The sequence below is a fragment of the Nansenia antarctica genome (genome assembly GCF_963989245.1).
Source record: "Nansenia antarctica genome assembly, chromosome: 13".
Taxonomy (NCBI): Eukaryota; Metazoa; Chordata; class Actinopteri; order Argentiniformes; family Microstomatidae; genus Nansenia; species Nansenia antarctica.
This window is the reverse complement of record NC_137683.1, coordinates 30,097,147-30,115,879: the sequence shown is the minus strand read 5'-3', so window position 1 is coordinate 30,115,879 and position 18,733 is coordinate 30,097,147. Positions and strand designations below refer to the sequence as shown.

Below are 18,733 nucleotides of genomic sequence, written 5' to 3'. Positions count from 1 at the left end.
ACGCCCTCCTCCTCCCGGAATATAGAGGGAGAGAGAGAGAGAGAGAGAGAGAGAGAGAGAGAGAGAGAGAGAGAGAGAGAGAGAGAGAGAGAGAGAGAGAGAGAGCGAGAAAGAAAAAAAGAGAACTGAGTGTGGGAAGATAAATAAAGGAGGGCAGGTGTGAAAGGGTCACAAGGGAGAGGCAGAGGAGGAAGTGAGAGTAAGTTAGAGGAGAGGAGGGAGGTGTTGTCATACTCAGGGTGTATACAGGAATGTTGAGGTTAATTTCAATACCTTTCTAAGACTTTTTAAAGACCTTGTCAATATTTTTCCAGACCTCACCGCCACTTGGAGCTGTAACCGTTGACATCAGTGACACCTTTAACTTAACCGTTTTAGTTTGCAATAGACTAGACCACTATCATACAACAGAATTTCCGGTTCATCTTTGTTTTTTAATAAAACTAATAAATTCACGAACTTTTACTAAAAGTGTTTAGGACTCAAACTCTTTGGACAGAGTCTAATTCAGAAAAATACCTACAAAATTCAATATCACCTCATAAAATCGTGATAAGACTTTTTAATACTTATTAAGGGTCTTGATTTTCCCAAAATGTATTTATCAACTTTTAATACTTTTCAAGACACCGCGGATACCCTGCGATACAGTACAAGATATTTAAGATATAGTATGTTGCACCTGGGGCTATTTCAGACTGTCCATTATTATTATTATTGTGATGATGATTATTATTGTTGTTATCATTATCATTATAGTTATAGTTATAGTCATAGTTACTGCTGAAGTCATCTCATGACATTGACCTCCATTATAGCATATTCTGTTGTAACTTTATAGGTTACATGATTGATTGACAGTTAAAAGCGATTGATTAATATGTTACATCATTGATTAACAGTTAAGAGTTATTATTTATCGTTAAGAGAGTTAAAAAGAAGTAGCCTACCTATCTGTTGTATTAGCTAAGAATGGGTAGAACTGCAGGTTCCAGAATGCCTTGCAGCAAGACGTCAGTTGACAGTTTGTTGTTTTTGAGAAATGCGAATTGTAAAGTTCAGAATAGAAAGTGAATATCTAATAGCTTGTTGAATGAATTGAAAGTGATCACAAGTGTATGTCAACAGATTTTTATATAAAGAACCTTTCGCTTGATAACACCAGCCCTAACCATCATTTCAGAAGGTAGAGATACTACATATTATTCACTATCAAATGTCACTTTCTCAAACAAACAAACAAAGCAGGTAGTTTAGTCAAATGACCTTTAAACTTGACATGACACGTCTAAAACAAGGAAGCAGGTTTAGCAGTCCACCATCACATACAGTCATAAAAGTACACGCGTGCTCTTACATCGTCCTCCTGTATTCCCAAACACCCAAGGAACAGCTGAACAAGGGACGGATAGAAACATTATAACGTTTAACGCTCAACTGAAATGGCTTTGGCAGCGTGTTTTAGACATGGCTGGAATGACTCTGAATATGCTAGAAAATGGTGGAAATGATAACGACAAACTGTAACAACAATGACAATGAATGCCCTTTCGATCAAACAACAAACCACGATTTCACCCCTGACCCCTGACCCCTAACCTTTCTGCATGTTTTTTTTTTTTTTACTTGTACTGGTAGGGGGCCTGAACATCCATTCCTGTGGGGTCCATAGGTGCGTACGGAGGGGGGTTAACATTAAACCCTGGGGGGGGGGGATTCATAGGTGCGTATGCACCTGTAGGGGGGTTAACATTAAATCCGGGGGTGACCATAGGTGCGTATGCACCGACAGGGGGGTTCATAGGTGCGTATGCCCCGGTAGGGGGGTTGTTCATAGGTGCGTATGCACCGGCAGGGGGGTTAACATTAATAATGTTAATTGCTGGGTTAGCCATAGGTGGGGGGCTAAACTGTGGCGCGGAGGTGACCACGACAGTGTTTGTGACGATGTTGCTCTGGGGCCTGTAACCCCTGGTCTTAATCTCCCGCGCCATCTGACACCAGGCACAGGGGTAGCAACAATACACCACGCAGCAGTCATCACAGCCTGAGCCCTGAGGGAGGGAGGGGAGAGAGGGGGGGGGAGGGGGGGGGGGGGGAGAGGGGAGAGGGGGGGGGGGGAGAGAGAGGGAGAGAGAGGGAGAGAGAGAGAGAGAGAGAGAGAGAGAGGGGGAGAGAGAGGGAGAGAGAGAGAGAGAGAGAGAGGGGGAGAGAGAGGGAGTGAGGAGGAGAGAGAGAGAGAGAGAGAGAGAGAGAGAGAGAGAGAGAGAGGGGGAGAGAGATTTTTGTAAGTTAGTTTCACTGGTGGGTTACTGTAGACCAACAGCTGTGTGTTACGTTGTCATCCATTACTGGGAAACGTCTTGCGGCTCCAAAAAGCACTTCCTTCTACAACTGAGAGTGGGGTTTGTTACCAGCAGGTGTGTTCAGTGGACCATGTAGGATTACTTAGAAATCACGGAGGCGAACGAAACATGTAATCATGTCTGCATCACTTCTGCACTCTTCTGTGGTCAGTGGTCACATGCCTGGTTATCTCTCAGCCATGATTTCAGTTTGGATTTGAATCTTCTTACCTGGACCCTGGCGGTAGGTAGCCTAGCCTTGAATATGAATCCGAATCAGAATCTTCTTACCTGGATGCCGTGGCGCTCCCTGATAGAGGAGCGCAGGCAGCAGGAGACCGCCAGGCAGGCAGCGGCGTCCAGCACGGGCAGGCAGCAGCACCACCCGAAATGCGACGCTGTCTGACACTGCATGCAGGGGAAACACCACAGGGCACAGCAGCCTGGGGGGGGGGGGGGGGGGGCAGGGTTGTTACTGGAACGTTCTAGCATTATATATATCTACCACAGCAGCCTGGGGGGGGGGCAGAGAGGCCAGGGTTGTTACCGGAACATTCTAGCATTATATATATCTACCTGAGGGAATGTTCTAGCATTATCTATCTACCTGGGGGAACGTTCTAGCATTATATATTATCTACCACTGAAACATTCTGCTGAGAGACTAGATCTTACCCTCCCTTGTGTGTTGTGTGTTTTGGACTGGTCAAGTCAAAGTTCTGACCTAAATCCAACTGAGCTGCTGTGATAGGACCTGGCAGTACATGCCAGGCACCCCTCAAACCTCACCATGGCCTCTCATTCGCCCATTCACACACCAATGGCGGCCAAGCTACCATGCAAGGCGCCGGCCCGCTCACTGGGAGGAAATTGGGGTTCAGTGTCTTGCCCAAGGACACATCGACATGTGGCCGGTCGGGGTTCGAACCGCCGATCTTGCGATCATTAGAAGCTGGCTCTACACACACACACACACACACACACACACTACACACACTACACACACACAATACACACACACACACAATACACACAATACACACACACACACACACCACACACCACACACACACATGCAGGCACTGTTTGAGACGCGACCACATTTCAGGGGTGTAGAACAACTTCCTGTTTCATTCCTCTGTTACTTCCTTTTATTTGGAGGGGGGGTGCAAAGACACCTGCAATGACAGCAAGCAGCACTCGAGTTGAGGGGGGATGAGGGGGGATGGCATCCCCCCCTGAAATAAAAAACGGTCAAAATCATCCCCCTTCTAAAACTGCCATCCCCCCTTTCCATCCCTTATGTCATTTTATCAATGAACGTGGTATTACTGCTATTTCAACATTTAGGTTTTGTGCATATTGAGTAAAATACTGTGGGCGAGGGAGGGGGCACGCCACGCACACATGCAATGACATTTTTACCACCAAGTCACTGACACTGAAGTCACTGACGCTGTGGGGATGCTCAAATTGTCCCCATATGATAAAATCCACCATCCCCCCTGATTTTCTTTTACACCTTGAGTACTGACAACAAGTACTGTAGAGGTACTTTCACATCTGTATGGATGTCAACGTGAATTTGGGGGAATTAAACCAATGTGGAATTAAGAGGACAGGAAGTGATGTCACACGTCATGTGAACAGATATGGTTCTAGCTAACGAAGCTACCTCTTACAAACCATTTGTTTTTTATTTTATTTTATTTAACCTTTATTTAACCAGGCATGCCGATAAGAACTAATTCTTATTTGCATTGGCGGCCTGGCAAAAGATGGGCGGGATATTTATAGAACTGTCCTTGGTCATGAGGTCACTACTCTTGGGAACCAATCATATTATACAAATCTGTGATTACACAAGTTATGGGCCCTGTCCACAGTCAGAATTATTCACTGCGCCACAGATCTTGTGGCGGCCAGCCAAACTGTAGAGAGACTTACATTTCTCAGTATAAAATGATATAAAACCACACCACTTCGTGAGCTTAGAATGATAAGGTTCTATCTCCGTTTAGAATGATAAGGTTCTATCTCCGTTTAGGGCAGTTCAGAGACATTGAGCGTCAAAGTTTTTACATTCCATTATGTTTTACGAGATGGAACCTTTGTATTTTATTAATTACTAACTCAAAAATGTCAACATTTTAAAAATAACACCACACAGGCATTAATAAACACCTAATGGATCAGATTATGTAAAAAACTCAATTTTGACCAAAAATTGAGATAGAACCGTATAATTCTAATGTCACGAGTTGTGTCAGTGACGTGACTTACAGGTGCCCATGTCAGAGCAGCAGTCACACAGGCCGGTGCTCCATGTCCCAGAGCTCTGAGAGGCGGTGGTCACTGAGATGACCTGCGTCTGGACAGCCATGGCTACACACGAGGACAGGAGGACAGGGGAGGAAGGAAGCAGAGCAATCGCATTGTTTAGTGGGGATTGACGCCTATTACTCCGACAAGGGAGAGGGAGAGAGAAAGAGGGAGAAAGAAAGAAAGAGAGAAAGAAAGAGAGAGAGAGAAAGAAAGAGAGAGAGAGAGAGAGAGAGAGAGAGAGAGAGAGAGAGAGAGAGAGAGAGAGAGAGAGAGAGAGAGAGAGAGAGAGAGAGAGAGAGAGTGGTCACTAATGTCAGTAATACTTCAAAACTATTTACGTTTACGTTCTAATATATTTAATGATTACAGCACCCTAGTAATATAGGCATCTGATATAGGCATATATACATGTATCTGATTATTGCAGGTTTTACCTTTAGGCCTGTGCGCCTTTGGCAAGGAATTGGATTGGAGGCAACTTTGAAGATCGTTTTAGAAATCATCATGACACCTCAACTGGATGATCAATGATAATACTAAATCATGTCATGCTGGCCTAACTCAATGATAGTCAATCTTTGCACTGTCACTCAAATCTAGACACATCATGTGTGAAACAGAGCTGAAGTGATTAAGTAAATGAAGCCGACATTTTGAAGGGCAGAATCCGAAAACGTGGGCAAGATGGAAATCTATGTTTATTTATTTTTTACTAATCTTACTATCCTTGTATCTATTTTCAGTTGTTTTTTTGTTTGTTGTTGTTTTGTTTTTGTCTTGTGTGTTTGTATGTGCTATTCTACCTTTCTGCCCGATGGATGTGATTTTGTTTGTGGTTTCTTTTCTCTTATTGACATGCATTAAGTGTTCCTTGATGTTTATTTGAAACATAGATATTGACGTGGAGTGGAACTCTGTACAAGCCTTCTGGGCTTCGTTCCCTCCTTGCACAATCTCTTGTGTGCTAAATAAATAAACTAAACTAAACGTGAAAAAGTTTTTTTTTTAAAGTGACCGTTGTTTTCTGACAGGTTACCGTTTGACCGCATGTAAATTATTCGATTTTTAAAAATCTCCACACAGTAGATCAACTGTCCACTGTTAGGAACGTCTGCAGAACATGTTTTGAATCAACTTTTGAAACATGTTGTGCAGCCTACTAATTGTTATCTCTCTTAAGTTAGAACCGAGAAATGTAATCTCCTACCTTTTCTGTCGCTCTCTTCCACGGCAGTGTCAGTGATTCTCTATGTGGGGCTTTGAGGAAACGTGTGGGGGTGTGGTATCCGTCTAAGTTTCGATTTCTCAGAAATAAAGTATTGTAGTAGTAGGAATTGATTCAGCTCTGTCGAAACCTCCTGTGACATCTCAATTTAGTTGTAGGGTTGATTAATTAATATAGCTATTAATTAATACATGACAGCAGTTTTATATTATTATTATTATATATATTATTATTTATATATAAATACAAAAAACATTGTGCATATTGGATAATATGCTGCCATTGTAACTTGGTACGAAATGCATTCACCATTGGTGGATCTTTTTTTTTTTTACTCACTTTAACACTATAACCCTAACATCGGAACCTCAACACACACAACATCTGGACATGTGCGTCAGGTCAACGCAGCCTCATTAACATGTGACGCAGGCCTGCGTCCTAACGTATCGCGTAGCGCTTCAAGCGCCTCACAGTGGTACAATAACAGTACTGCATCCCTTTGTGAACTTGGGTACCAGTGGCGACAAGCTGCCATGCAAGGCGCCGGCCCGCTCATTGGGAGCAATTTGGGGTTCAGTTCAGTGTCTTGCCCAAGGACACTTCGACACGTGGCCAGCAGCATTACTGACTCAATTGCTCCTCTCAACAACGACAGAAACGTACACTACATACATGTATATCTACAATATATATATTTTTAATGGGAACACCCTGTATCGCAGTGCCAGTCAGAACTGTCTTATCTTGATCGCAGAGCTAACAACTTCTTTTTTTAGACTATGCCCAGCAGCAATAAAGCAGAGAATAACCACAGTGTATCATACATACATACATACAGAAAGTCTTGTTGTTGACATACTGGTAGTGTTTAATTTAATTAATATAGACTGAATGTTCCACTTTGAAGATGAACGCTTAGTGTGTGAAACATCCAGGAGGTAAGAGAGACGATTTTCACCCTTTAGTTGAACTGTCCACGCCAATCAACTTTATTCCGAATGCATAACAACTAATAAAATAAATCAGTGATTCTTGGCAATATATATTTCATGATAGTAGTGAATGTTGCACTTGTTATTTCAACACAGCTGATATTCTGTGTTCGGTTTACAGCTCATTGATGTTTTTACTTACTGACATGATCTGCATGTGTAAGCGATTTCTCCATGAGAGGAAGGGGGTTGTGGAGACATTTACCACCGATACATACAGCACAGGTGTTCTTAATCAGGTTGGTCGGGAGGCACATTGATACTGGAAATGCGGTTGGAGCTGAACTGAGGGGCAGTGACCTCCTGAACCCTGATGTCTGTGTTTCAGGACTACTACTACTCCCTCCACCCCCACCCAGAGAGCTTTGGACTGTCTGGATATGAACACTTGAACACTTGATCTCTGCACTTATATTAATTATGACTCTTGATGCTGGTTTGCACTGTCTTGTCCTGTCTTGCACCTGTCCTGCTGTAAACCGTGCTCCACTGTCCCAAACCAAATTCCTAACATGTTTACATGTCATGGCAATAAAGTCTTCTGATTCTGATTCTGATTCTGATTCTGATTCTGATTCTGATTCTGATATGAATGACAGCAACTCTTGGTCGGTGTCAATAGACGAGGAAGCTGAATCTACCAGAGTGGGAGGCACTGGTGTTCTGTCCCCCTCTATCGAACGTATGTCTAAGTAGCTAATGAGACATCTACTACCTCCTATAGGCTACTGTGTCTCCTAAGACTTCTACTGCCCCCCCCCCCCCTTGTACTGTTTCTCCAGTGTCAAATAAAATAAATAAATAATCATCATATCATCATAAAAACTAACTAACCCTAACCTTTTATTTTTTTCTTCTATCACGACGACTGCCAATGGCCCCTGGCCTGAGCTAGATTACTCTGTGTCTCTCGGTGAATTGATGATTCACTTGCTTAGTCAAATGTATCGGTTCTAAGTCGCTTTGGAATAAGGCGTCTGCTAAATGCCTAAAATGTAAATGTAATGATTATAATGCAGTTATGTTGTGAGCTTAGAATTATGAGGTTCTATCTCCGTTTAGGGCAGTTCAGAGATATTGAGCGTCAACGTTTTTACATTCCATTATGTTTTGTGAGATGGAACCTTTGTATTTTATTAATTACTAACTAAAAAATGTAAACATTTTAAAAATAACACCACACAGGCATTAATAAACACCTAATGGATCAGATTATGTAAAAAACTAACAAATTTACGTCACGATGTTGCTGTGGGATTCAGATTCAGATTCAGATTCAGATTCAGTTTATTGCCACTATGCATTACACATAGGAATTTGCTTCGTCACCACAGCAAGTGCGTTTATACTTTTTTTTGTCAAAAAACAGGACAACACAACAACAACAACACAGGACAGACAACAGTGCATTGGATAGTGCGGTATAAAGTGCAGTGCAGAGTTTTTACAGTCAGTCCTGGGCAGACTTGGGGGCGGGGGGGAGGGGGAAGCCAGAGTCATTTATCAGCCTGGCGGCTGAGGGGTAGAAGCTGAGCCTGTGGCGGGCCTTCAGTGCCTTAGGCAGCCGCAACCTTCTTCCAGAGGGAAGCAGGGTGAGGAGGCCGTGGCCGGGGTGGAAGGGGTCTGCCATGATCGTACTAATTCAACTATTGCAGTATTGTGTTGTGTTCCTCTCCCATAGTGTGGTGATTCACCTGGTTGGCCTTCCGCTGAGCATCACCTACATCTTCATAGGTCAGTTGAAGTCACCCCCCAGTAGAGAGAGAGAGAGAGAGAGAGAGAGAGAGAGAGAGAGAGAGAGAGAGAGAGAGAGAGAGAGAGAGAGAGAGAGAGAGAGAGAGAGAGAGGGACAGAGAGAGAGGGAGAGAGAGAGAGAGAGGGAGAGAGAGACAGAGAGAGAGAGGGAGAGAGGGAGAGAGAGAGAGAGACAGAGAGAGAGAGAGAGAGAGAGGGAGAGAGAGAGAGACAGAGAGAAAGAGACATAGAGAGAGAGAGAGAGAGAGAGAGAGAGAGAAAGAGAAAGAAAGAGAGAGAGAAAGAAAGAGAGAGAGAGAGAGAGGGAGACAGAGAGAGGGAGAGAGAGGGAGAGAGAGAGAGAGGGAGAGGGAGAGAGAGGAGAGAGGGACAGAGAGAGAGGGAAAGAGAGAGAGAGGGAGAGAGAGAGAGGAGAGAGGGACAGAGAGAGAGAGTGAGTGAGAGAGGGAGAGTAAGAGAGAGAGAGAGAAAGAAAGAGAGAGTGGTCACTAATGTCAGTAATACTTAAAAATGGTGTTCATGGACAATGTTATTAACTTTGTGATGTGCTACACCAACCCTCCTATACCCACACACTGCACAGGTGCCCTGTACCTGGACGACTGCCCTGCCCAACACATGATCCTCTGGCTGCTGCTATCTGCCTTCCAGAGAGTTCCGTGCTCCGTCCCACAATGCACCCTGGTGTGCTTCCTCATCTGCTGGGTGTTCTTCTTCGGTAAGAGAGAGAGAGATTCTGGGGATGTTTTTCCCCCCCTTCCTCAGGGTTCAAATCAACTTGATTTCCAATACAACGTCCATACATATGAACATATACGGTACATGTGGGAATACGGTACATGTGGGAAAACTAGGGTTAGGGTTAGGTGCTACGGGGTTAGGGTTAGGGTTAGGGGTAGGGTTAGGGTTGGGGTTAGGGTTAGACATGCCAGCATGTACCAAGTCACCCTAGCACCTAACCCTAACCCTAGTTTTCCCACATGTACCGTATTCCCACATGTACCGTAACATATACACATACATATGAACACAATGCTCTAGAGGTCCCCCTGCATGCCTACAGAACTTGGAAAGACTGCCTTCTAATGTGCTGCTCCACACTCATGGACCCTGCTACAAAGCACCTTTAAGATGGACTCTCTCCCATCTAGGGGTCAATTCAAGGCCATGACTAGGGACCATGGTGTATCTATTTTAATATTTTAATAATATTTGTAATATTGACTTTAAACTACTAAATAATTAAATGATGATTATATAATGATAAGAGCACTTTGAGCTGCAACGTTTGCAGGAAAGGCGCTATACAAATAAAAAGTTATTATTATTATTATTATTATTATTATTATTTGTACCTGCTTTGTTTGATCCTTGTTGAAATGTGTGTTTATTATTGTTATTGTTATCGTTATTGTTCTTATTGTATTTATTATTGTTGCACTGTATGTGTATATCCTGTACCCTCGGCCCCACCGAATGAGGGTCTCCTTCAGTTTAACTCCCCCAGTTACAATAAAAGCCCTCTGGAACGCCCTCCCCAGCCACATCAGACAGGCCAACACCCTGCCAACATTTAAACAGGCCCTCAAAACCCACCTCTTCAAGCTCGCCTTCACCAGTTAACCCTCTCCCCCTCCCCTTCCCATGTGTCCCCAGCACTACCTCAATTAGGCCCCTATACTTTCTTCTATTTACCTTTTGTTTCTTTTCATTATTACTACTCGATCTTTTCAGTTTGTAAAGCGTCTTTGAGTGTCTAGAAAAGCGCTATATAAGTCTAATGTATTATTATTATTACTATTATTATGCTCCTTGTGATATCACAATACCACAACAATACCACAGTAAAATCGTTAGTATCATAATATTAACCAGGTATCTATTTCAACTCCAACCACCGTGTCCCTATAGGCAACATGTGGATCTACCCGATGGTCGAGCCAGTCTACGAGCCCACCCTGACAGACAAGGCGTACTGCAGCAGGTCTCCCTGGCCACCAACAGCCTGTGGAACCTCCTCCTTCTGATGAAAGCTTACCTCATCACCGCTGCCTTCATGACAAACCAGGTTAGCTCAGGTTAGCTGGGTCTCAATCTATAGCCAGAATACATGGAGCTAAAGAAAGGACAATTCAAACATGGACCTCTGCAATACAAAATATATAACCTGTAATCGTTGTACTATTATGATTTTATGATATACCAAATATAGTGTAATGAAGAACTATGGGGTGGGGTGGAAGGGATGTTATCGCCATGGTTACTCGTGTGTTTATAATGGGGGGGGGGGTAAGATAAGATAAAGAAATCTGTACTGTTTTGTAATAAATAATTGATTACAAAAAAAGGTTAGCTGGGTCTGTACCACTTGAAAAAAAAAAAAAACGTATATCCCACTTATATAGGATGGCATTTTTATAAGTTGTTTTCTCTTTTTACTTCTGATATCCGTATTGATTTTATAAAGTTATCCTTCGTTTTATATTTAAGTGTTTGTTTACATTTTATGAATTATATTTTATATGTTGGCTGTTTATTTGCTGTATACTACCACATGTACTGTGAAGCACTTTGTGACTGCTGTCTTGATAAGTGCTCTACACATAAATAAAGTAAATACTGTTGTCTTTAGTTTAAGTGTTGTAATGACGCAGCTTTACCCTAGGGGTTGTTTCATAACAGCCGACCACCAACGGAAGATGTCTCAAAGTTAACCAATGATAACGCAAGCAAGTTGTGTGGCCACACACTCACACACACACACACACACACACACGCGCACACACACACACACACACATACACGCGCGTGCACACACACACACACACACACACACACACACATACACATACATACACACACACACACACACAAAAACCCAACCCTCTGCATCTGTTCCTTTACCCAAAGCTTTAGCCTCTCAGGAGAGATGGAAGACACACCGAGGGAGGTACAGTCTGCAGTAGGGATCTCCATACAAGGTAGCTACGTGGTTATTATTACTAAACATTACAACGTATTTAATACCAATGTCCAGTGCTACGCAATTTCTACATTGTTTTTTTTGTCTATTTATTTTTTTTTACTTTGTTTAACCAAAGAGGGAGACCTAGCAAAGAAAGCAGCAGTCAATTACAACATGACAACATATAAATGGACTGCACTTACTTACTTATTATCCAAAGCGCTTTACAACGGCCTCTCATTCACCCATTCACACACACATTCACACCCCAATGGTGGCAAGCTACCATGCAAAGCGCCGGCCCGCTCACTGGGAGCAATTTGGGGTTCAGTGTCTTGCCCAAGGACACTTCGTCATGTGGCCAGCCGGGGCTCGAACCGCCGATCTGCCAACCTTGCGATCATTAGACGGCGGCTCCTCTACCTCCTGCGCCACAGCCGCCTCCGATTTGTATATAAAACATACAAAACAATCAGCACAACAACCTGATCCAGCCGACAGAGAACACTTCCACCCCTACTGAGAGCTTTGCATCAGAGTGTTTAACTCCTTGCAGACTTTCCAATGAATGAGGGTTATTCTTTGTTATTCCTTTCTCCCTCTATCCATCTCACTCTCTCCTTCCCCCTCTCTCCTTCCCCCTCTCTCCTCCCCCTCTCTCCTTCCCCCTCTCTCTCTTCCTCCCTCTCTCCTACCCCCTCTCTCCTTCTCCCTCTCTCTCTTCCTCCCTCTCTCTCTTCCTCCCTCTCTCTCTTCCTCCCTCTCTCCTTCCCCCTCTCTCTCTTCCTCCCTCTCTCCTTCCCCCTCTCTCTTCTCTCCCTCTCTCCCTTCCTCTGACTCGTCTGGGACCAGCCTCTGTCCGGCAGCTTAACTGGCTTCCAGTTGAAAAGAGGGTCACTCACATCAGGTTAGGCCTGACACATAAGATAGTACTAAATAATGGCCCAACCTATTTGGCCGACTACTTTAGCCGGTTCAGTGACAGGCACAACTATGCAACCAGAAGAGGGAATACAGACTTTATGTTACCTAAATTCCCAACAGCAATGGGTACTAATACATGTTTATTTACAGCAGCTTCAGAATGGAACAAGCTTCCAGTGGCCCTAAAAAGCTTAGAGGGAGAGGTAAGCTTTAAACGTGCAGCAAAGAACTGGCTAGCCAGTGAAATGACAGAGTAGAAACACGTCATAGGTAGGGAGTGCCAGGGAAATTGTGTAACTAATCTATGTTTGTTTTTTATGGTTTTTTATCATGTTCTGTAAATGTGTTTTATGGTAACTGTCTGTCCTGTCCTCAATCAGGGACCATGATGGAGATAAGCACTTGCGCTTTATCATGAGTTTTTATCCCTTGGAAACTGTCTTTTTACCGTAATTCCACAATAAATCAAATCAATTCAAATCAAAAAACCATGTCCCTGGTTGGCAGTATGGAAAGGTGATCTTGCCTAACTGTTGAGTTCACGGTGGATCTCTCTCTCTCTCTCTTTCCAGCTGTGTTGAACATCGTCATCTGGATGTTTCTGATAGCAGCTGTTGGTATAGGTAAGTACCTTGGGATAACTCATTCCCCTCTCCATACTGTAAGAAGTGATGAATGGTGGTGGACAAAATGTATATCTATTACCTTAAATGCAATACAATAGTATGTTCTGTTCCTCTGCTCCACGACAGCTTTATCCACTTTATCACCAACTATCTAAGTATCGTTATCGCTGCCATACTGAAGTGAGTGCATGTCTGAAGTTAAAACTTCTACAACAGCATGTTTGGATACTGGATTCTGATTGGCTAGCAACTGTGGTAAATATCCCAACAACCCACAGTTCAGACCGCATTTCCAGTATCAATGCGCCTCCCAATCAATCTGATTAAGAAAGAAACTGTGTATTTATTTTATTATATTATATTTATTTATTATATTATGTGGTGGCTGTTGTAGAAAAGCAATTTACCATTCGAGGGCGGGGGTTGTGGACTAATTTACCACTGTACAGGGTTTTCCTGTACCAACCCTGTACCAGTGGTAAATGAGTCCACAACCCCCTTCCTCTCATGGTAAAGTGCTTCCATCTACAACAACAACAACTGAATGTACGTACTGTAACTCTCTTCTCTCTGTCTCCTAGGAGCGATGCACATCAACAGCTGCCCCCTGCAGCCCTACCTGCCCGTCCACCTGGTGGTGATGGGGGTGTCCGGCCTAGTCTGCCTGCTGCTGGCCTACCTGCACGACTCAGGAGGGGTCGGACACCTCAGCCGTGTGCGTTCAATCTTCATCACACTCCTCCTCATCTTCAACACCTGCTGGTTCATCACAGGTGAGAAGGCAGACAGGAGAGAGGGAAGCGGAGAGAGGGGGGGAGCAAGGGGGAGACAATGTGTTTTGAAAGAAGAAGGGTGAAATAGTAGAATAACTGGAGAAAATCAGGAGAGAAGGTGAGAGGAGAGAGAGAGAGAGAGGAGAGAGAGGAGAGAGAGGAGAGAGGAGAGAGGAGAGAGGAGAGAGAGGAGAGAGGAGAGAGGAGAAATTGGAGAGAGAGGAGAGGAGAAAAAAGGAGGAGGAAAAAGTCCGAGATCCAGCCCCTGCTCATCGACGGAGAGAGCGTGGAGAGAGTCTCGACCCTCCGATTCCTGGGGATGCACATGCGGGATGACCTGACCTGGAAGGACAACACAAAAGCCAACATCAAGAGGGCACAACAGCGGCTATACACCCTGAGAGTCCTCAGGAAGGAACACAGCAAGCAGGAGATACTGGTGACCTTCTACCGCGGCGCAGTGGAGAGCATCCTCACCTACGGCATCTGCAACTGGTTCTCCAGCTGCACAACAGCGGAGAGAAATGCGCTACAGAGAGTCGTGAGAACAGCACAGAAGATCACCGGCGCCCCCCTCCCCTCTCTGGAAGAGCTGTACAACACACGCTGTCTCAGGAAGGCCTCCAAGATCTCCAGGGACCCGACCCACCCTGGGTACGAACACTTTACCAGGCTGCCCTCGAAAAGGCGGTTCAGGACCCTGGCCGCAAGGACAAACAGACTGAAGAACAGCTTCTACCACAGGGCCGTCCAGGCCCTGAACACAGCAAAGACCTAAGTTCTGGGCCCTGGACAGTCTGGACGGATTGATGGCAGCTGCTGGACTGAAAAAAAAATCAGGTGTAGTGTTGAGGCACAAGCCTGCAAACTGCGACACTTTAAATAAATGTGGAATAATACTATTGTGCAATATGACAACCCTAGTCGTCTGTCTGTACAGTATAGTACAGTGGATAGTGTACATAGCCGTTATTTATGTAAACCAGCTCCTTCCCTTCTTGTGATTTTTTTTTCTAAAAGTGTTTTTTTTTTCCCTTTCCTAACACCAGGGGAGCCACCCCTCCTAAATTTCGTTGTTTGGTACCTGTACTGTAGCAATGACAAATAAAGTCCATTCATTCATTCATTCATTCATCCATTCATTCATTCATTCAGAAAGAGGAGAGAGGAGAGAGGAGAGAGGAGAGAGGAGAGAGGAGAGAGGAGAGAGAGGAGAGAGGAGAGAGGAGAGAGGAGAGAGGAGAGAGGAGAGAGGAGAGAGAGGAGAGGAGAGAGAGGAGAGAGAGAGGAGAGAGGAGAGAGGAGAGAGGAGAGAGAGGAGGAAAGAGGAGAGAGAGGAGGAAAGAGGAGAGAGGAGAGAGGAGAGAGGAGAGAGGAGAGAGGAGAGAGAGGAGAGAGGGGAGAAAGGAGAGAGAGGAGAGAGAGGAGAGAGGAGAGAGGAGAGAGAGGAGGAAAGAGGAGAGAGGAGAGAGGAGAGAGGAGAGAGAGGAGAGAGGAGAGAGGAGAGAGGAGAGAGAGGAGAGAGGGGAGAAAGGTGAGAGAGGAGAGAGAGGAGAGAGGAGAAAGGAGAGAGAGGAGAGAGAGGAGAGAGGAGAGAGAGGAGAGAGGAGAGAGAGGAGGAGAGAGGAGAGAGGAGAGAGGAGAGAGTGTCAAGTTGTTGTTGGTGATCTCAGAGAAACAGGAAGTGATGCAAAAGATGGACCACCCCTCTACAGTATGTCACAATTACAGCTGTTACACAATACCGTTAGCCTCCTAGCCTGAGTCATGCTTCACTTGTGGTCAGCCGAGCCATCTTTGTATGTAGTGTCAAAAACGCCTATGATGTCAAACAGATGACTTGGGCAGATAGTGATTTTGGAATGTAACAAGCATTCTGATAGGCTGATGTCATAGACGCAATAACACACAGTGAATCAGCAGTGTTAGGAGAGTAGAGTTAGGCAGACATCTCAATTTGGCCAAAATATGACTTAGGCATTAGGCAATTATGCTATGAGGCTAACGATATGCATTGCATATTACTGAGTCTCCTAACAACGTGTCCTATCTATCTGTGTTTCCAGGCAGTGTCTGGGTGTACTCCATATATCCCCCCAACTATGATGCAACCAGTGGAGACCAGTTCTGTCAGAAGACGGTGTACCGCTATGCTTTCTGGTTCAATATCCTCTGCTGCACCTGGCTGTCTGCCCTGTCCGTCTGTTGGGGGTGCGTCGCCCTCAGAGCACTTGTGACCCGGTCTGATCGTTTGGTCCGCATGTCGGCAACCGATCAAAATGTTCAGACTTTTCTTTCGAAACACGGAAACTACGGTACTCACATGCCTGAGGAAAAACAGGCTCTGACCGTGACTCTGATGGTATGAGCGCCCCGGCGTCAGTCCAATGGAAGCGTCAAGCACAGCCTTTCCGTAGAAATACATCGCTCCCTGTCTAACGTTATATGTCTAACGTTACATGTTTTAAGGCTGATCTGTGCATGATAGTGCTGCATTTTGACATAATTATCTTATCGCATCCCCCCCCCCCTGTTGAGCTGTATAGCGGCACTTATTAAAGTGAAGTGCTCTTATGACACTTAAACTCCTCCTACTGTCCCGGCTCGCTCCAGGTCTGTTGTGTATAATGGAGAAGCGTTTCTGAAAGTACGGTACTACGGGTAGGATACAAATGCGTGCCGTACCGAACCGGTCTGGTCAATGGAAAAGCGCCACAGGTGAAGTCCTCAGTGATGTGGAAACACAGAGGAACTTGCTGGAAGCTGCTGACTCTCTCCATTGCAGTCCCATCCACACTTTAAGCGGATTAACACACATGCAAAACATCTTCACACGTTCAGAAGAAAATGATCATATGTAAGGCTCCACTATAGTTAAACACTATGACGCCTCTGGATATAATAATAATAATAAAACATTTATAAAAATTGCTCAGGCACAGAGTCAGCCATAGTCGGCGCCCCTGGAGCGATTAGGGGTTAAGTGCTTTGCTCAAGGGCACATGCAGCTCCCTCCTGAGGCGAGGATCGAACCAGCGACCTCCCAATTGCTATAGCCGGCCTCTCTAACCTCTAGGCTACCTGCCGCCCCTATGAGAGTAATACTGTTGGTAGTCACACCCACCGCCACAGCCTCCACACGCTCGGTCGCTCTGTAGGGGGATGTTGTTAAACTTCAGGAATGCCAATGAGGTGATGCCAACTATGAGGTCACTCAATGAGGTCATTATCCCTTTCTCAATGTTCCTTTTTCGACTAATGCAAAACTGTTCACTGTCTCTTCATATGAAATAATGTTGTAATAATTGTAGTACAGACAATACAGGAATAGAAATGTTGTTTCAGTCTGTTTGCAAGGTTAGGGAAATAACAAAAATAAAACGATCATAATGAAAAAAGTATGCAACTAGTCATGCCTGCCTTATTCACAATGAAAAGGTTTGCTTGTGTAGTTTCTATGGGACATCTACCTCACGTGCTGTGCCTGGAAGATCGATGGCACATGACAAATCATATGATAAAAACGACGCGTTCGTTCAAACAGCCAATGGCGCATATGTCAACATTGCACAACAAGGGGACACCCCACCAAAGATGTCACATAATGCACATTGTAATTTGGACCCTGTGGTCGCCGCGCGTGCATATGTTTGCTTTTAGAGATAATACTGTTTCGTTTCAGTCTATAAGCTGCACAAGTGGATTGGAGGACGTCATCTGATATGGCAGGTAAGTCCACCACGACATTACAGTCTGTCTAACCCCTAAAACAAACTTGACATGTAATTCAATTTATATATAGGCTATACTGTACAACGCACTACTCAAACGTATGTTGTTTTACGCATGTCCTTTTGCACGTGACCAATTCATATCCCCGTTCATAGACCATATAAAGACCATTCATTCATTCATATCCCCGTTCATAGACAGCGCAAAAATCAAGGAGCTCGTGTCTCAGTGCTTGCAGGCACGGGACATGGCCTATTGTCCCTACAGTCGCTTCCCTGTCGGCGCCGCGATATTAACAGCAGATGGCGCTATAATCACAGGTGAGACAACAGCTGTTACCAACAGGGTGACCTGACCTGTCTGTCCTCACATAACTTTTTATTTTATTTTTTTATTTTAAACGAATACATTGAAAAATGCAGTTTTTATGCAATTTAACAATATGTGTGCCTCTCTGTGTAACAGGTTGCAATGTGGAAAATGCCTCTTATGGGCTTACAGTGTGTGCTGAACGAACAGCAATACAGAGAGCCGTTGTTGAGGGCTACAGACAATTCACTGCCATCGCTGTCACATGGTAAGACACACCAGGTGCAATGTTACATATTGACTGGTGATCAGGTGATCTACAGGCCTTACCAATAAGTGATTAGGTGATCTACAGGCCTTACCAATAAGTGATTAGGTGAGAGATATGGATTTATTCTTGTCTGTATCTCTATAACCCTTGTGTGTGTGTGTGTGTGTGTGTTGTGTGTGTGTGTGTGTGTGTGTGTGTGTGTGTGTGTGTGTGTGTGCATGTGTGTGTGGGTGTGTGTGGGTGTGCATGTGCATGTGTGTGTGTGTGTGTGTGTGTGTGTGTGTGTGTGTGTGTGTGTGTGTGCGTGTGCGTGTGTGCGTGTGTGTGTGTGTGTGTGTGTGACTGTGTGTGCGGTTGTGTTATTGTAGTGACATCAAAGACAGTTTTGTGGGGCCTTGTGGAGCCTGTCGCCAGGTGTTGATGGAGGTGAGATCATCACTGATACACCATGTTCCTCTTCATTCCACTGTTATATTGTCTTGTAAAAT

The 18,733-nt window shown here is 44.5% G+C and overlaps 2 protein-coding genes across 2 annotated transcripts in view; one reads left to right on the top strand and one right to left on the bottom strand.

Annotated features, from left to right (window-relative positions):
* Window positions 1-1,121: 1,121 nt before the first annotated feature.
* Window positions 1,122-5,914, bottom strand: ponzr1 (plac8 onzin related protein 1). Its single transcript, XM_080544445.1, has 4 exons — window positions 5,878-5,914; window positions 4,629-4,730; window positions 2,637-2,788; window positions 1,122-2,054 (listed from the first exon to the last, which is right to left on the bottom strand). Exons 2-4 carry the CDS (start codon window positions 4,726-4,728, stop codon window positions 1,623-1,625), a joined length of 684 nt encoding a protein of 227 aa, XP_080400571.1. The 5' UTR covers window positions 4,729-4,730; window positions 5,878-5,914; the 3' UTR covers window positions 1,122-1,622.
* An 11,609-nt stretch (window positions 5,915-17,523) lies between these two features.
* LOC308169717 (cytidine deaminase) overlaps window positions 17,524-18,733 on the top strand; it is a 2,233-nt gene continuing 1,023 nt past the window's right edge. Inside the window, exons 1-4 of the mRNA XM_080544444.1 lie at window positions 17,524-17,662; window positions 17,863-17,985; window positions 18,131-18,242; window positions 18,614-18,671. Of these exons, the coding sequence (XP_080400570.1) occupies window positions 17,656-17,662; window positions 17,863-17,985; window positions 18,131-18,242; window positions 18,614-18,671 (300 nt within the window). The 5' untranslated portion in view covers window positions 17,524-17,655. The remainder of the gene's footprint in view (window positions 17,663-17,862; window positions 17,986-18,130; window positions 18,243-18,613; window positions 18,672-18,733) is intronic.